Source organism: Procambarus clarkii, chromosome 10, assembly GCF_040958095.1.
Source record: "Procambarus clarkii isolate CNS0578487 chromosome 10, FALCON_Pclarkii_2.0, whole genome shotgun sequence".
Lineage (NCBI taxonomy): Eukaryota > Metazoa > Arthropoda > Malacostraca > Decapoda > Cambaridae > Procambarus > Procambarus clarkii.
Window position 1 is genome coordinate 54,156,484 of NC_091159.1, and position 25,913 is coordinate 54,182,396.

General features: G+C 41.0%; 1 protein-coding gene across 1 annotated transcript; it reads left to right on the plus strand.

Annotated features, from left to right (window-relative positions):
* The first annotated feature begins 18,038 nt into the window (after positions 1–18,038).
* AlaRS (alanine--tRNA ligase, cytoplasmic) lies at positions 18,039–24,524 on the plus strand. The gene is made up of 2 exons (XM_045769357.2): positions 18,039–18,178; positions 20,206–24,524. Exon 2 carries the CDS (start codon positions 20,211–20,213, stop codon positions 23,877–23,879), a length of 3,669 nt encoding a protein of 1,222 aa, XP_045625313.2. The 5' UTR covers positions 18,039–18,178; positions 20,206–20,210; the 3' UTR covers positions 23,880–24,524.
* Positions 24,525–25,913: the final 1,389 nt, after the last annotated feature.

Genomic DNA, 25,913 nt, shown 5'->3' on the forward strand with positions numbered 1-25,913 from the left:
ATGGATGTAACGACAGGATTTTTTTTTAAATATATCTACAGTATTGACATAACTATTTAGTGTTAAAAGACAAAATCTTTTATTGGCTTCGCCCATGTTACTAATTATTTGGGCAAGTGAGGCGAGGCTTGCCAGAGGTGACACTCCGCCTGACAACACCGGCATGCCGCCAGGTGAGGTAATAGTTGGCTGCGGACCTGCGCAAGGTACCGCACAATCTGTAATGAAAGGTTCGCTGTGAGGTGCAGTGATACAAGTAGGATGATAAAGTGTGTGTTTGTAGAACTGTGAAGGGGGTGAAGGTGTAGAGTATGAAGGGGTTATCAGGGGGTGGAGGAGAGATAAAGAGTTCTAGAGTAAATTTAACTTAGTTAATATTTTATTAACCCCGTACCCAGCGTACTGTGACCACAATATTTGACCCTTCCCGTGGGCTCATATACGCAGAGGTTCTATGTATGGGAAGGGAAAGGAACTATCAGGGGAAAAGCGCCAAGCCATTACGACTATATAGCACTGGGAAGGGGTCAGGATAAGGATTTGGGATGCGAAGGGGGGGGGGGGAAGGAATGGTGCCCAACCACTTGGATGGTTGGGGATTGAACGCCGACTTGCATGAAGCGAGACCGTCGCTCTACCATCCAACCCAAGTGGTTGGACGCCCACGACCACGCGTATGAGTTATAGTGGGCTCCATTCCTCTCCTGAGGGTAAGTGGGGCTCCATATCTCTCCTATGAGTGATAGTGGGCCCCTTACCTCTCCTATGAGTGGTGATGGGCCCCCCATACCTCTCCTATCAGTGGAATTGGGCCTTATACCTCTCGTATGAGTGATAGTGGGCCCATATCAATCCTGCGATTGGTAGCGGGCCCATATCTATCCTGCGATTGGTAGGGGGCCCCATACGTGCGTGATAATGACCCGATATCCATCTTGTGAGTGCTTACTCATTCACTTACCCTATATCTGTCCTGTGTGTGGTAATGCAAGGTTCCATCTGTGGGCCTACCACTTTCGTCGTATACATCAGTGACCTTTACCAATCAATGGTAAAGTAGGATGCAAAAAGTATATCGAGACCTTACAGAGAGAGCTCTATGAACTCAGTAAATGGTCAGAAGACTGGCAAATGTTCTTTAATATTGAAAAAGGCAAGATGTTGAAGGTAAGGCATGACAATGCACAACACAACTATCAAATCAACAACACTACCACGTACCAGATTGATGAAGAAAAGGACCTAGGAGTCCATCCAGCAGTCATTGAAAATTGCAAAAGTGGGAGCTGAGTAAAAAACGCCAAGTCAAACAATTTCAAGGAAAAGAAATTGGTTATTTAACTACAGATATCTGGCGCGTCCCATTTGGACTACAATATTTAAGCATGAAAACCTCATCGGCCTTGGAGAAAGCCTAACGCAGATTTTTTTTAACGCTGCACATTTCTTGCGCCAGGTGAGTATGACGGGCTAACCATAGCCCATGCTGCCTGGAACATTTTGTTCACAGTAACTGAATTAAAACAACAACAGCAGAGCTACAAAAATAATCCCAGAACTAAGTCGACTCTCAAAACCAGGACAGATCTGACAGCGTTGCAAACCAGACATGACAGGACGGATCTCTGAAAAACTTTTAAAATAAAGAACAAGTTTGAGGCTATTAATCATACATACAGGGGACAACAGTTTCACTCAGTAAGCCACCATTTAGGGCAGAAAACAGGAGATGTTTTTCACTCAAAGGTTAAGCTTGTTAGAGGCAGTACAAACTTGCAGGCAATACAGCTTACAGGCAGTACAGGCTTACAGGCAGTACAAGCTTATTGACAGTACAGGCTTACAGGCAGTACAGGCTTCTAGGCAGTACAGGCTTATAAGCAGTATAGGCTTATAGGCAGTACAGGCTTATAGGCAGTACAGGCTTATAGGCAGTACAGGCTTATAGGCAGTACAGGCTTATAGGCAGTACAGGCTTATAGGCAGTACAGGCTTATAGGCTGTACAGGCTTATAGGCAGTACAGGCTTATAGCCAGTACAGGCTTATAGGCTGTACAGGCTTATAGGCAGTACAGGCTTATAGGCAGTACAGGCTTATAAGAAAGTACAGGCTTATAGGCAGTACAGACTTATAGGCAGTACAGGCTTATAGGCAGTACAGGCTTATAGGCAGTACAGGCTTATAGGCAGTACAGGCTTATAGGCAGTACAGGCTTATAAGCAGTATAGGCTTATAGGCAGTACAGGCTTATAGGCAGTACAGGCTTATAGGCAGTACAGGCTTATAAGCAGTATAGGCTGTACAGGCTTATAGGCAGTACAGGCTTATAGACAGTACAGGCTTATAGGCTGTACAGGCTTATAGGCAGTACAGGCTTATAGGCAGTACAGGCTTATAAGCAGTACAGGCTTATAGGCAGTACAGGCTTATAGGCAGTACAGGCTTATAAGCAGTACAGGCTTATAGGCAGTACAGGCTTATAGGCAGTACAGGCTTATAGACAATACAGTCTTATAGGCAGTACAGGCTTATAGGCAGTACAGGCTTATGGGCAGTACAGGCTTATAGGCTGTACAGGATTATAGGCAGTACAGGCTTATAAGCAGTACAGGCTTATAAGCAGTACAGGCTTATAAGCAGTACAGGCTTATAAGCAGTACAGCCTTATAGGCAGTACAGGCTTATAGGCTGTACAGGCTTATAGGCAGTACAGGCTTATAGGCAGTGTATACACAATCTTCACTGGTTAAACGTGACATACCTGGCTAGGCTTTAAGGTAATATATCATCCTGGATTTAGGAAAGCCTGGCTTAGATTTTGGAAGCCTGCCGTGTCTTTAGCAGAAACGCATGGCTTAGCTGTAGGGAGGAAAGCCTGGCTTAGCTGTACAAGAAAAGCTTGGCTTAGTTATAGGAGAGAAAGTATGTCTTAGTTGTAGGAGAAAAATCTGGCTTAGATGTAGGAAAAAAACTGGCTTAGTTGTAGGAGAAAAATCTGGCTTAGTTGTAGGAGAAAAATCTAGCTTAGATGTAGGAAAAACCTGGCTTAGTTGTAGGAGAAAAATCTGGCTTAGTTGTTGGAGAAAAATCTGGCTTAGATGTAGGAAAAAACTGGCTTAGTTGTAGGAGAAAAATCTAGCTTAGATGTAGGAAAAACCTGGCTTAGTTGTTCGAGAAAAATCTGGCTTAGATGTAGGAAAAAAACTGGTTTAGTTGCAGGAGAAATGCCTGGCTTAGTTGTAGGAGAAAAATCTGGCTTAGCTGTGGGAGCCTGGCTCCCACATAGCCATGGCTTAGATATACAACAGCCTGGCCCTAGCTGTCATAAAACAATACTCTCCCCCGGAGACGATCATCAAAGTTATTCTGTCGCAACCTGCCTGTCGTCGGGGATCACCAGGAGAATATCATTATCAACCTCGCAATATCTGTATCTCTGATATATATATATATATATATATATATATATATATATATATATATATATATATATATATATATATATATATATATATATATATATATATATATATATATATATATATATATATATATATATATATATATATATATGTCGTACCTAGTAGCCAGAACGCACTTCTTGGCCTACTATGCAAGGCCCGATTTGCCTAATAAGCCAAGTTTTCATGAATTAATATATTTTCTCTAATTTTTTTCTTATGAAATGATAAAGCTACCCATTTCAATATGTATAAGGTCAATTTTTTTTATTGGAGTTAAAATTAACTTAGATATATGACCGAACCTAACCAGCCCTACCTAACCTAACCTAACCTATCTTTATAGGTTAGGTTAGGTTAGGTTAGGTAGCCGAAAAAGCTAGGTTAGGTTAGGTTAGGTAGGTTAGGTAGTCGAAAAACAATTAATTCAAGAAAACTTGGCTTATTAGGCAAATCCGGCCTTGCATAGTAGGCTGAGAAGTACGTTCTGGCTACTAGGTACGATATATATATATATATATATATATATATATATATATATATATATATATATATACATATAGTGATATATATATATATATATATATATATATATATATGCGAACAAGCCTGAATGGTCCCCAGGACTATATGCGAATGAAAACTCACACCCCAGAAGTGACTCGAACCCATACTCCCAGAAGCAACGCAACTGGTAACTACAGGGCGCCTTGTGTTCCTCACGTGTGCCCCAAAGAATGAGGTGATTTGGTGAAATGCTATGCCCAAGATTACCATCCGAGTTGCCGTCGGGGAAGTGGCTCAAATAGCCTCGGCTATCACTTCCTTTTGACGGCCGTGATGGTCAAGCGGATTAAGGCGCCCTGTAGTTACCAGTTGCGTTGCTTCTGGGAGTATGGGTTCGAGTCACTTCTGGGGTGTGAGTTTTCATTCATATATATATATATATATATATATATATATATATATATATATATATATATATATATATATATATCACTAAGAACTCTTTGACCCGACCAGGATTCGAACCCATGCCGTCCAGGATCACCCCTAAACGTACACAGTACCGTGACCAACGCACCAATGATCGTCTATAAGGATTGGTCAGTCTAGGAGCTTATTAACTAAGCTCCCTGACTGACCAACCCCCGACGACACTCATGGATCCATTTGGGTACAGTTTTTCATCAAATTCTGGCGCATGCACGGGCCGCACTGAGTCTAACATGGGTTCGAATCCTGGTCGGGTCAAAGAGTTCTTAGTGATATATGGCTTGCGCGTTCATGCAGCTTTCTCACACACACACACATATATATATATATATATATATATATATATATATATATATATATATATATATATATATATATATATATATATGCAAACAAGCCTGAATGGTCCCCAGGACTATATACAACTGAAAACTCACACCCCAGAAGTGACTCGAACCCATACTCCGACAACTGGTATGTACAGGGACGCCTTAATCCGCTTGACCATCACGACCGGACATAAGGAAGTGATAGCCGAGGCTATATGAACCACTTCCCCGCCGGCACTCGGATGGTAATCTTGGGCATAGCATTTTATCAAATCACCTCATTCTTTGGGGCACACGTGAGGAACACAAATGCAAACAAGCCTGAATGGTCCCCAGGACTATATACAACTGAAAACTCACACCCCAGAAGTGACTCGAACCCATACTCCCACAACTGGTATGTACAGGGACGCCTTAATCCGCTTGACCATCACGACCGGACATAAGGAAGTGATAGCCGAGGCTATATGAACCACTTCCCCGCCGGCACTCGGATGGTAATCTTGGGCATAGCATTTTATCAAATCACCTCATTCTTTGGGGCACACGTGAGGAACACAAATGCAAACAAGCCTGAATGGTCCCCAGGACTATATACAACTGAAAACTCACACCCCAGAAGTGACTCGAACCCATACTCCCACAACTGGTATGTACAGGGACGCCTTAATCCGCTTGACCATCACGACCGGACATAAGGAAGTGATAGCCGAGGCTATATGAACCACTTCCCCGCCGGCACTCGGATGGTAATCTTGGGCATAGCATTTTATCAAATCACCTCATTCTTTGGGGCACACGTGAGGAACACAAATGCAAACAAGCCTGAATGGTCCCCAGGACTATATACAACTGAAAACTCACACCCCAGAAGTGACTCGAACCCATACTCCCACAACTGGTATGTACAGGGACGCCTTAATCCGCTTGACCATCACGACCGGACATAAGTTGTGGGAGTATGGGTTCGAGTCACTTCTGGGGTGTGAGTTTTCAGTTGTATATAGTCCTGGGGACCATTCAGGCTTGTTTGCATTTGTGTTCCTCACGTGTGCCCCAAAGAATGAGGTGATTTGATAAAATGCTATGCCCAAGATTACCATCCGAGTGCCGGCGGGGAAGTGGTTCATATAGCCTCGGCTATCACTTCCTTATGTCCGGTCGTGATGGTCAAGCAGATTAAGGCGTCCCTGTACATACCAGTTGTGGGAGTATGGGTTCGAGTCACTTTTGGGGTGTGAGTTTTCAGTTATATATATATATATATATATATATATATATAATATATATATAATATATATATTATATTGTAACACGGTAAAAGTGTTTGGTTTAGTTTAATACATACATAGAGTACATGAGTCACAGACAAGGATCTGAGAGGCGCCAGTTGTCTGCCTGAGATCTCACACCTCAAAGCGTTAATGACCTCAAGTGACCTGAGGTCAGATCATGCGAATTTCACCTTGCTTCTACTAATCTCTTAATTGTAGTCTGGTAGCCTTCAAACATGCCGACGTTTAAGGAGTGGCTTGGTAGTGCCGGAGGCTATCTACTTGTGGGCGGAGTTAGCTACTAGGTTCCCCAATATAAACTCGGAGAGCTATCCAGCATGAAGCATTAACAGACAGAACGGCAGTCAGGATTGCAGAGGAGACGGCCCTAGCAGGGAGGCTGTCGGCCGGCAGGGCGGGAGTCTCTGTCAACTACAGACCCCCCCCCCCCCTCTATCCAGCTATAGGCAGAGACACTTGGTGAGTTGAGCAGTAAGGTGACTTGGTCGTGTTTACATATGTTGTGTGATGATCAGGGGCAGTCAAGTTGTAGGGTTCTCGAATTCTTGGATGATGACTCTCTTTAACATTTTAATTGGATTGCTTATATTATGATACTTAGTATGTGAAATACATGAACTTATTATTTAAATCGTCTTTGTTCCCTAGAGCTTTGAGTTGAGGTGAGAAAGCCTCGGTGATTACTGGTTTCATGATTTAATGAGTACATGTTTGGAGTTGATACATGGTACAGAGGGAACATACTAATAATGAACTCATGATAACATCCTTTGAGAATTTTGTGATACAGGCAAGTTCCATTCCTTGTCTTGTATGTAATGATCATGAATGGATGGTGGCAGCATTTCTACTTCTACTATCTACTCTTCTACTTCTACCTATCTACACCTCTCCCTCCACCCTTCTCTAAACTCTCACTTTCAACTAATGACCCTCCTCGCTCCTCCCACCTCTCTCCCTCTCACCCCAAACCCTCACTAATTACTTCACTATTCATTTCTTTCCTTTCGCTTTCTCTTATACGTTTGTGGCAATGATTCTGTATTCTAGAGTTCTCTCTAGAGTTTCGGGTAACTGATCCAGTTACGACGCCTTGTAGTCTTAGCACCTAGGTAGTCAAATACCTAGGTTACAAGGTGTTGAACGAGAGAGGCTGCCTTAGGAACTCTGGAGGGTGCTCTAGAATAGTTAGCTAACTGGGGACGGGATAACGGACTAGAGAGAGCTGTTTCCCCCGGCCTCGTTAGTTAACTGGGGGGTGGAATAATGGACAAGATAGAGTTATTTCCCCCACCCCCGTTACAATGTTGGCAGCGGTGTTGAACAATGTTGTAGGTAGATGGTGTTCTTTTAACATTGTTCAGTCCCACGTGTCCTTTTTGCCGTTCAGGCGCTATCAGGGAGATCTTGACAGGTGTTTTACTTTCGCGATTTAGCGAGCTTTTTTCAGGCTAGGAGATAGTGATTCTCTAGTGTTGTGGTTTAGTGATTTTGTGAGTTTTGTGGTGTTCAGGGAATGTTCACCAGAACTTGCGTGTGTAGTATTTTATGCTAGTGATAAGATTTGGTGATTTTGGAACTTAGCGGTTGGTGGGTAGTGGAGCTTACCTGAGTGTGACAGGTGACCTCGCATGTCCCACGGGGACACCCAGCCACCGCTGGTCTCCAGGTCAGTGGGGAGTGGCAGGTGTAGTTCTTAAGTAGTTTTAAGTGGTGAGTCTGCTCAGATTATTGCGATCGACTGTTTTACTCCATTTGAACGCAATAACCCGAGGTGTACTGGTATTGTACAGCATACTAGGGGGAGGCTTAGTATGTCAGTAGACTTCACGTTGGGGACGCTCGACGTTAGATAGTCTGGTCACAGGGGTGGCAACAGTTTGGAGTTGTTGACCGGCGGAGATGCTAGGGAAACACTCTGGGTCACGTAGGTGGCTGTAGGTTAAGGGTGGGAGTAACGGTTAATTAAGTACTTGAGATTAGGAACGGTACAGTTAAGTTAGGCTAGCGTTTTGTCTATTAGTGTTGATTTTTTTTTGTGTGACAAGTTAAAAGTAGTGATGACCTTATTCTCTCTTCTCTAACTTTACTCTGTTACTGTTTTATGTTCCACCAAGTCAATATCATTCAGAGTTAATTGGATTATTAAAAAAAAAATTGAAGTGTAGTTGTTGCCAGGAGGAGAGCGTTATGATATAACTGAGTAACCCTATACAAACTACAGGGTCACACAACAGCATGGAACACGGGTATTGTCGCCTTTATGTTCAATTCACAGGTGGGAGCCAGAGGAGAGGCGCGACGCATATACAGAAGAGGGAGACGACTGCTGTGTACCACACTCAGGGGCGTTTATCACCACCACCACGACCAGCCCACTACCTGGAGGTCATGGCTCCACCACCACCACCACCCCAGGGGACCCCAAGATGCAGCCCTCTCGGTCGGTCAACATTGGTCTACCCAGTGGACCCCAGGACGGACGGACCACAGTGGACCCCAAGACGGACGGACCCCCAGTGGACCCCAGGTCGTTCTGCAGACGACCCCAGACGACCCAGTAAAGATGCAAGAGGAGCAACAACGACTCCAGTCTGTCCCACCAACATCGGTCTACCCAGGATGGACCCCAGGACGGACAGACCCCAATGGACCCCAGGTCGCTTGTCAAAGACCCATGGGAGGAGGAAGAGAGAAGAAAGAAGAGAGAAGAAAGAAGAGAGAAGAAGGAAGAGAGAAGAAAGAAGAAAGAAGAAGAAGAAGATAAGACCAAGCTGAGTGAGACACGATGCCTCGTGTCCCTTGCTGGTGTCAGCATCATTGCAGGGAGCGTAATTGCAAGACAGGATCGTTTGCCTTAACTGGCCGCCCCTCCTGCAAGCAGGTAGCTCTGTTGAGTGATTCTTCCTGTGTCATGCGGACTTGATGTGGCTGTCAGAAGTAGCTCTCTGAAGGAGGCGTGCTGGAGCAACAGGGAGGAAGAAGAGTAGGATGGGATTTCTACTGTTGGCAACTATATGAAGGTCTCGAAACTTGTAGTCCCTATAGCTGTGAAGAACCCCAATATACGTCTCTCATGGTGACTGACGTAGGGCCAATTACAGATCAGCTGGGACAACCGAATTCCACGGTCCTGTGCGCAGTTCAAGTAGTAACGGCTTTCGGGTTGACCAAGGGTTGTTGTGCGTTAACGACGGAGAAGCGACGGAGGCAGTTGTGTTGAAGAAAGGTGGTACAGGATTATCTACAAGACCAAGCAGTGACGTCGCCCAGCCAGAGACAATGGACGTCTGTCTATATATTTCATTTTTTAGAGTAGGATGATGTATATTTGTTTAGCTAGGATGAATTTTTTTTTCGTTAATAAAGTTCTTGCACACAGCTAGCTTGCTTTAGCAGTGTTGCAAAAACTTTATTTCGGGGAGAAGGGGAGATGTAACACTGTAAAAGTGTTTGGTTTAGTTTAATACATACATAGAGTACATGAGTCACAGACAAGGATCTGAGAGGCGCCAGTTGTCTGCCTGAGATCTCACACCTCAAAGCGTTAATGACCTCAAGTGACCTGAGGTCAGATCATGCGAATTTCACCTTGCTTCTACTAATCTCTTAATTGTAGTCTGGTAGCCTTCAAACATGCCGACGTTTAAGGAGTGGCTTGGTAGTGCCGGAGGCTATCTACTTGTGGGCGGAGTTAGCTACTAGGTTCCCCAATATAAACTCGGAGAGCTATCCAGCATGAAGCATTAACAGAGAGAACGGCAGTCAGGATTGCAGAGGAGACGGCCCTAGCAGGGAGGCTGTCGGCCGGCAGGGCGGGAGTCTCTGTCAACTACAGACCCCCCCCCCTCTATCCAGCTATAGGCAGAGACACTTGGTGAGTTGAGCAGTAAGGTGACTTGGTCGTGTTTACATATGTTGTGTGATGATCAGGGGCAGTCAAGTTGTAGGGTTCTCGAATTCTTGGATGATGACTCTCTTTAACATTTTAATTGGATTGCTTATATTATGATACTTAGTATGTGAAATACATGAACTTATTATTTAAATCGTCTTTGTTCCCTAGAGCTTTGAGTTGAGGTGAGAAAGCCTCGGTGATTACTGGTTTCATGATTTAATGAGTACATGTTTGGAGTTGATACATGGTACAGAGGGAACATACTAATAATGAACTCATGATAACATCCTTTGAGAATTTTGTGATACAGGCAAGTTCCATTCCTTGTCTTGTATGTAATGATCATGAATGGATGGTGGCAGCATTTCTACTTCTACTATCTACTCTTCTACTTCTACCTATCTACACCTCTCCCTCCACCCTTCTCTAAACTCTCACTTTCAACTAATGACCCTCCTCGCTCCTCCCACCTCTCTCCCTCTCACCCCAAACCCTCACTAATTACTTCACTATTCATTTCTTTCCTTTCGCTTTCTCTTATACGTTTGTGGCAATGATTCTGTATTCTAGAGTTCTCTCTAGAGTTTCGGGTAACTGATCCAGTTACGACGCCTTGTAGTCTTAGCACCTAGGTAGTCAAATACCTAGGTTACAAGGTGTTGAACGAGAGAGGCTGCCTTAGGAACTCTGGAGGGTGCTCTAGAATAGTTAGCTAACTGGGGACGGGATAACGGACTAGAGAGAGCTGTTTCCCCCGGCCTCGTTAGTTAACTGGGGGGGGTGGAATAATGGACAAGATAGAGCTATTTCCCCCACCCCCGTTACAATATATATATATATATATTATATATATATATATATTATATATATATTATATATATAAATATATATATATATATATATATATATATATATATATATATATATATATATATATATATATATATATATATATATATATATATATATATATATATGTCGTACCTAGTAGCCAGAACGCACTTCTCAGCCTACTATGCAGGGCCCGATTTGCCTAATAAGCCAAGTTTTCCTGAATTAATATATTTTCTCTAATATTTTTCTTATGAAATGATAAAGCTACCCATTTCATTATGTATGAGGTCAATTTTTTTTTATTGGAGTTAAAATTAACGTAGATATATGACCAAACCTAACCAACCCTACCTAACCTATCTTTATAGGTTAGGTTCGGTTAGGTATCTGAAAAAGTTAGGTTAGGTTAGGTTAGGTAGGTTAGGTAGTCGAAAAACAATTAATTCATGAAAACTTGGTTTATTAGACAAATCGGGCCTTGCATAGTAGGCTGAGAAGCGCGTTCTGGCTACTAGGTACGACATATATATATATATATATATATATATATATATATATATATATATATATATATATATATATATATATATATGTCGTACCTAGTAGCCAGAACTCACTTCTCAGCCTACTATTCAAGGCCCGATTTGCCTAATAAGCCAAGTTTTCCTGAATTAATATATTTACTATAATTTTTTTCTTATGAAATGATAAAGCAACCCTTTTCTCTATGTATGAGGTCAATTTTTTTTTATTGGAGTTAAAATTAACGTAGATATATGACCGAACCTAACCAACCCTACCTAACCTAACCTAACCTATATTTATAGGTAACGTTAGGTTAGGTAGCCAAAAAAAGCTAGGTTAGGTTAGGTTAGGTAGGTTAGGTAGACGAAAAAACATTAATTCATGAAAACTTGGCTTATTAGGCAAATCGGGCCTTGATTAGTAGGCTGAGAAGTGCGTTCTGGCTATTAGGTACGACATATATATATATATATATGTATATATATATGTGTGTGTGTGTGTGTGTGTGTGTGTGTGTGTGTGTGTGTGTGTGTGTGTGTGTGTGTGTGTGTGTGTGTGTGTGTGTGTGTGTGAAAGCCTGACAGTAGGGTACTAGCCACTTTAGTACAGGAATAAAGATTAAATTAAATCGGGGAACGTAGCCTCATGTTCAAGAGGACTAGAGGGGAATATTCAAGTAATTTCTTCTGCGTTGGGCGCAGGTTAGAACCCAGATGATCACAATAGCTGGATAACTAGGTGGCCAAGGTAGACACCTGCCACTCTACCTGTCACTCTCTGGGGACAGAAGGTAGCCTAGTGAGTTCCCAGAGGTGCTGCGAGGTCCCTGTGTTTTGGGGGCTAGTGTACACAGGGATTAATCGTCGAGTTCGTCACGAGGGAAAGTGAGTATAGAGCCGACAGTGAGGATGCTGTGAAGAGAGCAGTGACGGAGTGTTACCGGTGGAGCTTGACGAGGCGCTGCCTTTTGTCTTCCCCGTGACAGAACATACCGCCATAGTGAGAGTATTGGCCAGCGTCACTATCCTGTGAGTGAACATACCGCCATAGTGAGAGTATTGGCCAGCGTCACTATCCAGTGAGTGAACATACCGCCATACAGATAGTATTGGCCAGCGTCACTATCCTGTGAGTGAACATACTGCCATAGTGACTTGGTACCCAGACACAGCTGAGACTTGGGAAAGTGTCTCAAATGAATGCCAGGACCTACTGCCCTATCACCTATGGCCACGGCACACGTCGCTCGTCCTTCTTCTAGCTCTCCCACACCCATGATCTGCTGGCCCATCTTACGGTACACTGTGATCGACACCAAAGGAAGTAGACTCTCCCAAATGGGTCACATATATTTATTAATAACCATGCACGGAATGATCTATAACAGTAATCACCTTACTTGATTTACCTGAGGGCCACTAACACTACTGGCCTCGATAAGGACAGGATGTAAGTAATTATCAAAAGAAGACACCAAGCCTCGGCGAGGACAAGAAGCTGGTGGCTTGTTAAAGATCCCCCTCCCTCCATATACTTTGATGGTCCTCTCCAAGTGTATTTTAAAACCTAACAAAGTTTTGTTTTTTTCGGCTTCAGCGGGTAGGCGGTTCCATGGGTTTATAACCCTGTGGGTCAAAAAGCATCTCCTGTTCTCAGTCCTACATTGTGGCTTGTTGAGCTTGAAACCGTTGCTCCTTGTTCATGTTACATCTGACCTTTTGAAGAAATTGTCCGGATCAACATCCTCCAACTTGTTCAGTATTTTAAAAGTTTCAATAAGATCCGCTCTGTATGCCAGTTAACCACATTGAAAGATGAGGAAATGCCATAGCGCTTTCAATCCAGCAGGGGAGCCTACGTCAGTAACAACTGACAGAATGCAAGCATGTTGTTGTTTTAGATTCAGCTACTGGGAACAAAAAGTTCCAAGTAGCACAGGCTATGGTGAGCTCGTAGTGGACTTACCTGGCACAGGTGCGGGGCTGTAACTGAAAGCAAGCATGTGCAGGCCAGATATATGGGGACGGAAGTGAAGGAAGATGGTGGGGGGAGGGGGAAGGCGACGTCAGGGGAAAGTGCCAAGCCATTACGACTCTTAATGTTGGAGTGAGAGCGTAGAGGCGGCAAGATCACAAGAACACAAGATCACAGTAATCTACCAAGGAACCGGCGCAAGAAGGGAAGACAGCATTGGACACGAGGCAGCAAACAAGAGCAGCAAGACAAAAAAACATAAATTTCCTCTTAAGTTTGAAATATGAAACAAGTAAGAACATGCCACATATTACAAATACAAATATTTATTCAGGTAAAGTACATACATACAAGGTAAGATACAAAAGTTGATGGATTTATAGATAGAGCTAGTACATACAATGCCTAAAGCCACTATTACGCAAAGCGTTTCGGGCAGGAAAAACACTAAGACTAAAACTTAATACTAATTGAGATTAAAGTATAAATTGTGTTGAGAAAAAATAAGAAAAGAATGGGAAGGTGGGGGGGGGGGAACATGGCAGAAAAAAAAAGATAAAATACAATTTGGTCAACAAAACAGCATTGTTGAAAATGGAAGACATGGGTTGACATTTTGCGGGTGAGGTAGGTTACATTGAGTTAATTAGGTGGTACTTAGTTTTTATCTTAAACTGGTTGGGAGAGGTACAGTCTTTAACATAATTGGGAAGGTCATTCCACATTCGAGGTCCCTTGATTTGTAAAGCATTTCTAGTTTGACTAAGTCGTACTCTTGGAATATCAAATAGGTGTTTGTTTCTGGTGTGGTGCTCATGGGATCTGTTACAACCTTCTAGGAAGCTTTTAAGGTCAGGACTGACATTACAGTTCAGCGTTTTATATATATATAATACACATGAGAGGATGTGCAGGGACTTAATATCTAACATATTCAGAGATTTGAGTAGGGGTACCGAGTGATGTCTGGGGCCAGAGTTAGAGATTGTCCTAATAGCAGCTTTGTGTTCAGTAATTAGAGGACGTAAATGATTTTGGGTAGTAGAACCCCAAGCACAAATACCATAGTTGAGATAAGGATAGATGAGAGAGTACTATGCGTATTAATGGCTTTAGGTATTGTATGTACTACCTCTAATGTGTAATGTACTAGCTCTGTCTATAAACCCAGCATTATGTTTGTAATTCATCTTCTATGTATGTACTTTTACCTGAATAAACATTTGAATTTGAACCAAATTGCATAAGTTTTCTCAATGTGAATATAACAAAAGAAAACGTTCCAATTTTATATCTATGACAAACTAAATTATTTTTACAAGGAAGATAAAAATGTATATTTATTTATTTATTTAGTTATTTATTTAGTTATTTATTTATATACAAGAAGGTACAATGCGGGGTTAAGAGAGAACATAGAAATAAAGTTGATTTTACATTCTTGTAAAGCCACTAGCACGCATAGCGTTTCAATTGATAATAGTTGTACATATACCTATCAGAGCCACAAACAACAAAAATTCTAAAGACCTAAGCATAGAAGCTACAGTATTTAGGGCTGTGAGGATCTATAATGCTAAAGACTTCACTGGCTGTAAAGACTTCTGGCTGTACAAGAATGTAGGAATTCTTTTATATATAAATAAAAAAAATACAAGAAAGACCTAAACGTGAAAGCCACAGTATGTAACTGTAAAGACCTAAACAAAAAAACAAAATCATTAGGGCTGTGAGGATCTGTAATGCTAAAGACATAACAATGAAAGCTACAGTATTTAGAGCTTCCTAGTTCTAAATACTCTCGAAGCTCTCCAGCCTACTTAAACAGTATGGAGCTCACCAAGACATAACCAAACGGAGGAAACAAATGCCGCATTGGTCATATGGAGGATAAGGTCTCCATCTAGAACAGGTAGAGGTATTAGAGCCCCAAGAAAATGATTCAACATAGCCACTCACCTAATTACTCCTAACAAATATACTCAAAGTAATAGAGACATAGGTGTTCGAGTTGCTGCTAACAGACAACTGTTGCTGTTGAGCAAACAACACACCTGCCACCAATTAAGTACACTTACCAAGAAGTATGTAATGCTTCTACACAAATAAACACTCTCTGGTCAATCCTTAAAGCCATGGGCACAAAATTGATTTAAATATTGTTGGTATAACAAAATCTCACAGAATCCACAGAGGCTCAAATGGTAATCAAGGGCAAGCTTGACAAACTCAAACAAAACGACAGCGTCACTCAAAGACGCAGGGCAAAAAGCACTCCACTATCCTACATACACACAAAATACAGGAGGTATACTTAGCCCCCTCCTTTTCAACTGTCTAATGGAAAGAATTTTACCTGATTTACCTGAGGGCCACTAACCCTAGTGGCCTCGACGAGGACAGGAAGCCGGTGGCTTGTCGTAGGTCCCCCCCATTTAGCTAACTGCTAACAAACTCACCCTTAACATTGACAAAACCTTCTACAGTATACAGTATTTTGTTTGGTAATAAATCCTCAAATCAAATTAATCTAAGAATAAACAATATCCAAATTAGTAACAAAGTAGATGGTGAATTCCTTGGTGTCCTCGTCGATAACAAGCTGAATTTCCAGGGACACATTGTAAATATAGAAAACAAAGTTTCTAAATCTGTTGGCATTCATTGTAAGATTGGATATTATGTACCTCGCCCTGCCCTGGTGACGCTCTATTACTCTCTCATATATCCTTATCCCAGTTATAAATCCAACATTATGTTTGTAATTCATCTTCTATGTATGTACTTTTACCTGAATAAACATTTGATTTTTAATTTGAATGTGCCTTGATGATCTTTTCCATGTATATTTTGAGACTCAGCACAGTTTTGGCAGTTACGGCTTCGGCGGGTAGGCGGTTCCATGGGTTTATAACCCCTGGGGGTGAAAAAGCATCTCCTGTTCTCAGTCAAACATTGTGGCTTGTTGAGCTTGAAACCGTTGCTCCTTGTTTGTGTTACGTCTGACCTTCTGATGAAAATATCCGGATCAACATCCTCTAACTTATTCAGTATTTTAAAAGTTTCAATAAGATCCGCCGTCATACCTGGTTTGCAGTGTTGTTAGCCCCAGGGTCTTCAAGTGTTCCTAAGTCAACAAGCTAGAGTTGACTTGACTCTGGAATGTGAATATAACAAAAGAAAACGTTCCACATTTTATATTTATGATAAACTAAATTATTTTTACAAGGAAGATAAAAATGTATATTTATTTATTTAGCTAGTTATTTATTTAGTTATTTATTTATATACAAGAAGGTACAATGCGGGGTTAAGAGGGAACATAGAAATAAAGTTGATTTTACATTCTTGTAAAGCCACTAGCACGCATAGCGTTTCAATTGATAGTTGCCCAGTGTTGCACCTTCTCCAGAACAACGATGTCCTTCTGAAAATGAGGTCTCCATGCTTGGATACAGTAATCCAAATGACAGAGATTTATACAGTTGAACCGATTGGTTGATGAAGATTAAGCCACCCAAAAGGTGGCACGGGCATGAATAGCCCGTAAGTGGTGGCCCTTTGGAGCCATTACCAGTATCAAGAGCTGCTACTGGAGATCTGTGGAGGTGCGACTGCACCCTGCGTGACGGGAGATGTCTCCCGTGCAATTGAACCATTACCTTCTTTTCCTTATAGTCGCTTGCTTATCCCAAGGCTTTCTACTAAGGCTATGTATGTATTAACACGATGCACTGAACGGGGTGAAAATAGCTTGAGCTACCTCATCCCTTTGTGTGTATTTTACCTCAATAAACTTATTTCAATTTCATTTTCAATTTCTACTAAATGATTATAAAAAACACTAAGCTCTGTGTCTAATCAACCAAAACATGAAATAAATAAAACAAAGGAAGATAAATAATGAGTTGGATAGTTCCCCCAGTTACAAATAGAATATCATAGAAACTTAGTTATTATTGCTATTATTACTATGTACGTGGTATATAATAAAATACCGGAATATATTGTACATTTACTTATATGTATATAGTGGAACAACGGGACCACGCATGTTATATGCAATGAGGCACACGTAACTTGTATTTTGTACGTAATTGACTGTATATGGTGTGTAATTGATTATATATTATACATCTAATTTTGTTTATACAGTTTATATTTGGTCTAGAACTACAGGTGATGCAAACTCTCTCTCAAACGATTCTTCGCGGCAGGGGATCGTATTCCAGGGACCTGCCCGAAACGCTACGCGTACTAGTGGCTGTACAAGAATGTAACAACTCTTGTATATATCTCAAAATAAAAATAAAAAAAAAAATAAAGAAATAACGTAATGGCAGACTAGTGTTACGTCACCCGGTCTGCTTCATTTATAATGCACAACATACCCGCCCTGAGGACAGAAGTGGAGAGGGTTACAGAGGCACATAATAAGCTCACGGACTGAACTGCAAAACTCATCTAGCTTACCAACTTACAGTTTTGATAAGCTAATTACAAAACGTAATGTATATTGTTAAATCAAGAATAGGTTCGCGACGGACCACAAGTACACTCAACAAGGAAGCCGAGCGTCTTGTGACGTCATAATCCCCCACAATCCGTTAACCCCACAAGAAATAGCTAAGATATTTCCCTTATCGATTACATTCGGTGGTGATATCACCTGGATTATTAAATCTCGGTAATTTATAAGGTGAAGCATAGTGGAGAAAGTGAGAGTGGAGTGAGGAGAGGCGGGAGCGGACACGTGGGGGGAGAGGAGAGTGTTGTGGTGTGATCAGCTGTCAGGCGGCCCGGGTACTCTCTCTCCCGCGTCTCTCTCCAGATTTATTCCCTAAGCAGCCACCTGGTCCTCGAGGTAAGCTCTCGCGGCCGCTGTGCAGGAGCCCACAGGTGCAGGGGCGTCAGGTCCACCGTTGGAAGGGTCGTAGGTGGTGGTTTTATTGCGGTGTTTGGTGGGGCGAAGAGTTGGTCGGGCCGGAGGGTCAGGACCGTCCAAGCCTCAACACGCCACTCGACAAAGCTTGTGTTCTAATAAATAGTTTAGTAGTTTATTATACACTACTACTACTATATTATGTACCTCTCTCAACCAGTTTAAGATAAAAACGAAGCACTACCTAATAAATTCCCTGTAACCTACCTTACCCCTCTATTGTCAACTCATGTCTGTTTTCTTAAACAACGCTGTTTGTCGACCTATTTGTATTTGTGCTGCTTTTTCAGCCATGTTTCCCCCTTTTTATCATTATTTTTATTTGTTCTCAACACATTTTATTCTTTATACTCATTTAGTATTAAGTATTAGTCATTAAAGTTTTTCCTGCCCGAAACGCTTTGCATAATAGTGGCTTTAGGCACTGTATGTACTAGCAGTAACTGAAGACAGTTCATTTAGCTAAATAACAATATTGTTACTATTATTATTCTGCCCGAAACGCTATGCTGCCTTTGCATTCTTGCTAGTGCAAGAATGTCAAACTTCAAGTCTCCGTTCTCTCATAAACCCAATGTACCCTCTTGTATATAAATAAATAAATAAATTTGAAGCCAGTTATTTTTTTTTATTACACACATACATATTTTTTTTAAAGAACTGAGCAGCTCAATATTACCTTGTTGGATCTCGTCACTCTTACACACATTACCCCCAGTACCTAAGAGGAAAACTGACTAGTGCTGTTTGTAGGTGAGAAAGTGTTGCCAACTCACCAGCGGCCAACCTATACGCAAGATGATATACACACAGAAATCACATTAATGTGATATATCCAGTGAACAATATATCACTTATTGATATATATTCATATATATCAGTAAGGGCGTAGAGGTAGAACATCTGGTTGACAGAGCCCGAGTGCATGGGGGGAATTGTGTGAAACTTTGGGTTAGGCTTTGGAGAAAGCTTCGGGATCCTCGTGAGGGCAGTAGCACTCCAGGTTGCAATTCTATTGACCATTTTATGGTACAGTTGACTAGGGCGCATCCGGGAACATCCCGTGCGTAGGTTTGAATCCCCATCACGGCCCTTGTGGATTTGTTTATTCGCAAGATGGTATGATCGTATACCACGATGGTACACATACCTTTCACTATATTATTTATCTTTTTTCTTTCTGGTTCCTCTGTGCCATGGAGGCAGAAAACTGGGTAATGATAATGGCTGAATAATTTGTGAAATGATATATGTAAATATTACAAGAACTGTTTTTTTTTAAATATTTATAATGGTACCTATGCAAGCTGTGTACAAGTACAGTTGGTCTGCAGTATGGTGGTTGTGAGACAAGTGTGTGATGTGATCTCCTCCCTCTAATGTGTACCAGGACGTACTTGAGGTGTATGCTCAAAGGAAAAAGTAGTGTCTGTGTACGTGTAAACGACACTACCATAGCTCCTACTAGCTTAGCCTATGTAAGTAGTGCACAAGTTTAATACTGCTTAAAGTGAATACATCCTAAGTTAGTTTAATCAAAATGTTTCACACTTGCAATCCCTCCCTTAATAAGACTTTTTCTACTTATAATAATAATAATAATAATAATAATAATAATAATAATAATAATGATGTTGGTGGTACATTCATTATTGCAGACTGGGGAGTATTTATGGTAAGGATGTTGTAAGAGTACTTTTATTGTGTGCATTACTGTGGTGTGTTTTGTTGAGATAGTGGAAAATAAACTGATTTTTTTTATGGTGTATGGAATGCATCTCTTTAATTTTTGTGGTTTAAATTTGCACATATTTTCCAGGAATGCATCTCCTACACATATCATGGGCATAATATACTGAATATTGTTTACCATTGTGAATTTATATGTTAATTACCTAGGCCTACTTTATATGGATTTTTAAGTATTGATAATCTTAATTTATTTACAGGCAAAATGAAGAGTGCAGAAGTAAGGCAGATGTTTTTTGACTACTTCCAAAAGCAGCACAACCACACCTATCAACACAGCTCCCCGACCATTCCTCATGATGACCCTACATTGCTTTTTGCTAATGCGGGCATGAATCAATTTAAGCCCATTTTTATAGGAACTGTAGATCCCAGCAGTGACATGGCCAACTTGGTGCGTGCTGTCAACTCTCAGAAGTGCATCCGTGCTGGTGGAAAACATAACGATCTTGATGATGTTGGCAAGGATGTGTACCACCACACTTTCTTTGAAATGTTGGGCAACTGGTCTTTTGGGGATTACTTCAAGAAAGAGGTATGTGCTTGGGCTTGGGATCTTCTTGTTAACTGGTACAAGTTACCTAAAGAACGTCTATATGTCACCTATTTTGGAGGTGACACAAGACAGGGCCTTGAACCAGATCTGGAGTGTAAGCAGATCTGGCAAGACTTGGGTGTACCAGAAGATCGCATATTGCCTGGGAATATGAAAGACAACTTTTGGGAAATGGGGGAAACAGGGCCATGCGGACCGTGCTCTGAGATTCACTTTGATCGTATTGGAGGGCGTCATGTTCCCCACCTTGTCAATATGGATGACCCAGATGTTTTGGAGATATGGAATCTTGTATTTATGCAGTTCAATAGAGAAGCAGATGGCTCTCTGAAATCTTTGCCCAAAAAACATATTGACTGTGGTTTGGGTCTTGAACGTCTGGTGTCAATTCTTCAAAACAAGAGATCTAATTATGATACTGATCTTTTCATGCCGATTTTCGAAGCCATTGAAAAGTCATCGGGTAGTAAGCCATACTCTGGTAAAGTTGGCGAGGAGGATGTTGATGGAACTGACATGGCTTATAGGGTATTAGCTGATCACATCCGAACTCTAACAATAGCATTGTCTGATGGTGGCATGCCTGATAACACAGGAAGAGGTTATGTTCTGCGGCGAATTTTGAGGCGAGGTATTCGTTATGCTTCAGAGAAGTTGGGAATGAAACCAGGAATGTTTGCTGATCTCGTTGATGTAGTAGTCAAGTTACTAAAGGATGCTTTCCCAGAAGTGTCAAAAGACCCAGAATATATTAAAGATGTAATAAACGAAGAGGAATTGCAGTTTTTGAAAACTCTAGTCAGGGGAGAGAAAATGTTTGGGCGTACCATAGGGAAACTTGGTGGGAGTCGTGTAGTTCCGGGTGATGTGGCATGGAGGCTTTATGATACTTACGGGTTCCCAGTTGACCTGACCCAGTTAATGGCTGAAGAGAAAGGTCTGGCTGTTGATATGGTAAGCTTTGAAGAAAATAAGAAGGAAGCTCAGGAAAAATCAAGAGGGGAGAATAAAGACAGGGATAATTCCTTCAGGCTGGATGTTCATGCCATTGAAGATCTTAAAAGTAGGAATGTGCCGTTCACAGATGACAGTTTAAAGTTTGCATATTCTGCTGAAGAGACTCCTGCATCAACTTACAAGTTCCAGTCATGCATTGGGAAAGTCATTGCTATTAGGCATAACAACCAGTTTGTAGAGAAGGCTACATCTGGAAATAGATGTAGTATCATTCTTGATAAGACAAACTTCTATGCTGAAAGTGGTGGTCAGATGTTTGATGAAGGATTTATGATTAAAATTAACGATGAAGAAACTGAATTTAAGGTAGAGTCGGTGGAAGTGAAAGGTGGTTTTGTGTGCCATGTTGGTGTGGTTGAAGGTTCAATAAGTCTTGGAGATGACTTAAATCTTAGTTTTGACTGGGAGCGCAGGAAGCAACTTATGAATAATCACACAGGCACTCACATTCTAAATTTTGCTCTGCGCCAAGTGCTCTCTGCAGAGGCAGACCAAAAGGGCTCCTTGGTGGCTCCTGACAGACTTCGATTTGATTTTACAAGCAAGGGTGCCATGACTGTAGATCAGGTGAGGAAGACTGAAGAAATTGCCAGAGAAATGGTCAAAGAAAATAAACCAGTTTATGCTAAAACTGCACAACTGTCTGTTGCAAAGAGCATTCAGGGCCTGCGTGCAGTGTTTGGAGAAGTATACCCAGATCCGGTAAGGGTGGTTTCTGTGGGCATCCCAGTTGAAACTTTGGAAGCTGACCCTCAGAGTCCAGCTGGAAGTGTCACTAGCATTGAATTCTGTGGTGGGACTCACCTCCTTTATACTGGTCATGTGAGAGATTTTGTTATTGTCAGTGAGGAAGCTATTGCAAAAGGAATACGGCGAATTGTTGCTGTCACTGGTCCGGATGCTATTAAAGCCTTAAACAAAGCTTCACATCTAGAGAATGAAATCAACATGTTAAAGAAAAAAATAGAAGGAAATGATATTCCATTCAGAGAAGTTATTCGCCTTCTCACAGAAGTATTAATGGATATTAATCATGCACATATTCAACACTGGAAAAAGGAAGAGCTACGGAAGGCAGTTGAAGCCATCAAGAAAGTCCATGGTGATGCAGACAGGGCACGAAAAGCAGCAATTTCAAAGCAGGCTATTCAGATTACGAAGAATCTGCTGGCAGCTAACGCTAACATTCCATATTTAGTGACTGAAATGAAGGCATTTGCTCAGAATAAAGTCATTAATGATGCCTTGAAGGAGGTAAAGAATGGACCTCCATCTCTATTTATTAGTGCTGATGACGACACTGGAAAAATTCTTGCTATGGCATCTGTTCCAAAGAATGAGGTTGCCAAAGGTTTAAAAGCTGATGAATGGGTTAAAAATTTGATAACTCTCTTAAATGGCAAAGGTGGTGGCAAACCCGAGTCTGCTCAGGTGAGCGGCACTAATGTGAATGCTTTGAAGGAGGCATTGACCCTTTCTGAAAAATTTGCCCAAGAGAAATTAGGTGTTGGAGCAGTAGTCTTGGCTGCTCCTCAAACTGTTACTAGTAATGTAAACCAACCAAAGGACATTCAGAGTAAGAGTGAAAAGGGAGAAAGTCGGAGTAAAAGTGAAAAGGGGGCAAGTCGGAGTAAGAATGAAAAGGGAGCAAGTCAGAGTACAAATAAAGAAACTGTTCAGGGCACGAAAAACGGACTAGTACTTCATTCGTACCTTAACAATGTCCGTGCCTTTCCAGCACTTATAGCTGCTAAATATTCTGGGACAGACATCACAATTTCAGAGGATTTCAAGATTGGAGTAACAAATGTTACTGAACAATATATTTCTCGGTTTGGCTCGAGTGTAGTTCCTGGCCTAGAAACTCCAACTGGGACTCTGGTTGGGAGTGTAGCACCAGCCTGGTATCTTGCACCTGCTACACTCAAGGGGGGAAGTACAGCTGATCAAGGACAGGTCTTAAGTTGGATGTCGACTGCTGACAGTCTTTTATTGCCATTTGTGTGCTCGGGGATGGTTGTTCCGCCAACGTCCAAGAACGGGAGTAATGAAGGTGGTGCACGTGAAGCTGCTATGAAGGAGTTGCAGAAGCTTAATGTTTACCTTCGTGATCATACTTTCCTAGTTGGAGAGAGAATATCGCTTGCTGATATAAGTGTGTTTGCATCGCTGATACCGGCTTTCCAAAATAGTCTGGATGGTGCAATTCGGAAGACGATGCCTTGTCTAACTCGTTGGTTCAACACTGTTCTGCACCAGCCTCAGGTTACTCAGGTGGTTGGAACACTTGCTATTCAATAACCCTCATAGTGATGTAGCTGTTATTGAAGACAAGTGACCAATTTAACCTTTGCTCTGTCTCTGCTCTTTAATGTCTCAAATTAAACAATTTAAATAGAAAGTTTTGTTATAACAGTGAAGATAAGGTTCTATGGAATTTGCCCGGTATTAATTTGTCTATAATAAAATTTTGGTTTTACAGTATTTACATTTTTACAATGAAAGTATTTTGATTTCATAGGAATTTTATTATTCATTTATATTGCATTACAAACTGCAGTAGAGGTGATAAACTTGAATGAATGCTCTATTTCTTATATCGTTATTATGAATAATTTTATTAATTTTTGGAAACATGAGTATTATTTTTTTGTATCTTCAGATCTAGTTTTCTAGAGTTGTAATTATTCATGTGTGGCGCAAAAGGAGTACAGTACGTGTATCACCAGAATACCGAAAAGAACATTTTTATTTATTGATCATCTTAAATTTTTTATAAATTTCAAATACAGTATAGTATACATACATATATATACGGTCTTCGATTTCTTTCTTGGTGGCATGTACAAATATGTGAGGTTGTCTGGAGGTTGTTGTTATAGGTGAAGTTTCACAAATGTTAGAACATGGTTTATACCATAGTATTAAATGCAGATAAAAATTGAACGTGGTTTTACTTTTTTAGCCTGATCTTTAAATATTATTAATTAATAATATGGATGACATTCTTGACAAAAGCACGATCTTTCTTGTGCTAAACTTATCACTTGTGTGTGTTAAAAAATAGTATTACAGTACTGTAATATTAAAAAAATATCCGACTGCAAAATATCATCGTAGTCATATATATTGGAATACTGTACTGTTTGGCAAATTCATATTTGTAAGATATCTTTGTAATGATTTCAAAAGTTCTGCCTAATTGATTGCATGCTGCTGTATTACAAACAGCTTGTGAGTTTAGGGTAGCTGCACAATTGTAAATGTAAAATAAATCACTATGGCTGGCCTCATTTAGCTGATGTAGGAAATGAGGAAACTAACTAAGCTCAGTTATAGAGCTAAGAGAGATTAACTCGTGGGTACGTAATGGAACAGAAACTTATTCCTTGCTTTTCTAATTTCATTTCGACACCTAGGCACACATTTTCTAGTTGATTATCCTGACTTTCAAGAAATTTGAAACTTTGCTTGTTAATTGTCTTGTTGCTCAAAATATCTTGCAATAAGCTATTTAGTGACTGATATCTTTAAGATAGATAACATTATCTCATTCTCATATTGTATAGGAATCTTGTGTGATGTCTAATAGCCTTTGAAATGTCTAATTGAGTGTGATTTGCATACTGTTACAAAGCCAACAGTACTTGCTTAGTGCTTGCATCTTATAATTGCAGACAAGAGGGAGGAAATGTCTGGGCAATATTTGTGTTTAGGTTTCTCAGTGAGCAATTGCCAGTGATTTTGCATTATATAACTAAAGTATGCAAAGGGTTAAGAATTAATTTCTTTGTATAAACATCACCATTCTATTTCTACTTTTAATAGAGGGGTGAGCAAGTATTTGCAGAAAAAATGGAGTAAAATAGTGACAAGAAATGTCTCGTTCTACTTTCCACACACTGACGCTTTAAAGAAATCTAGAGTCAACACATTACCACATTACTACATGTAATTATAGACTATGCTTAAAGTGTTCCATGCTTCTTTTGCCTCTCTCCTTCCAGGAGGTCCAAGGCAACATCTTTGCTGTCAAGTATGCACCTGAAACAACTGCTAAATTTCATGACCAGTATGTCCCTGCTAGAGTGGTCCAAATATTTTGATGTCCTCTGTGATGACCATTTCTGGCTTGACAGTTTGCACATACACAGACACTTTGTAGACTCTGTGAATGCTCTTGTTCGGTTTACTCCCACCCAGACTGGCACTCATGTCATTGAAGTCTCCCTCTGAGGAGGTGGCTGCTTGCCTAGCTGCTCTTATCTCAAATTGATGAGGCCCCAGTTTGGGTCTCAAAGAACATCTTAACACTTTCGTGTCTGGGCATGCACA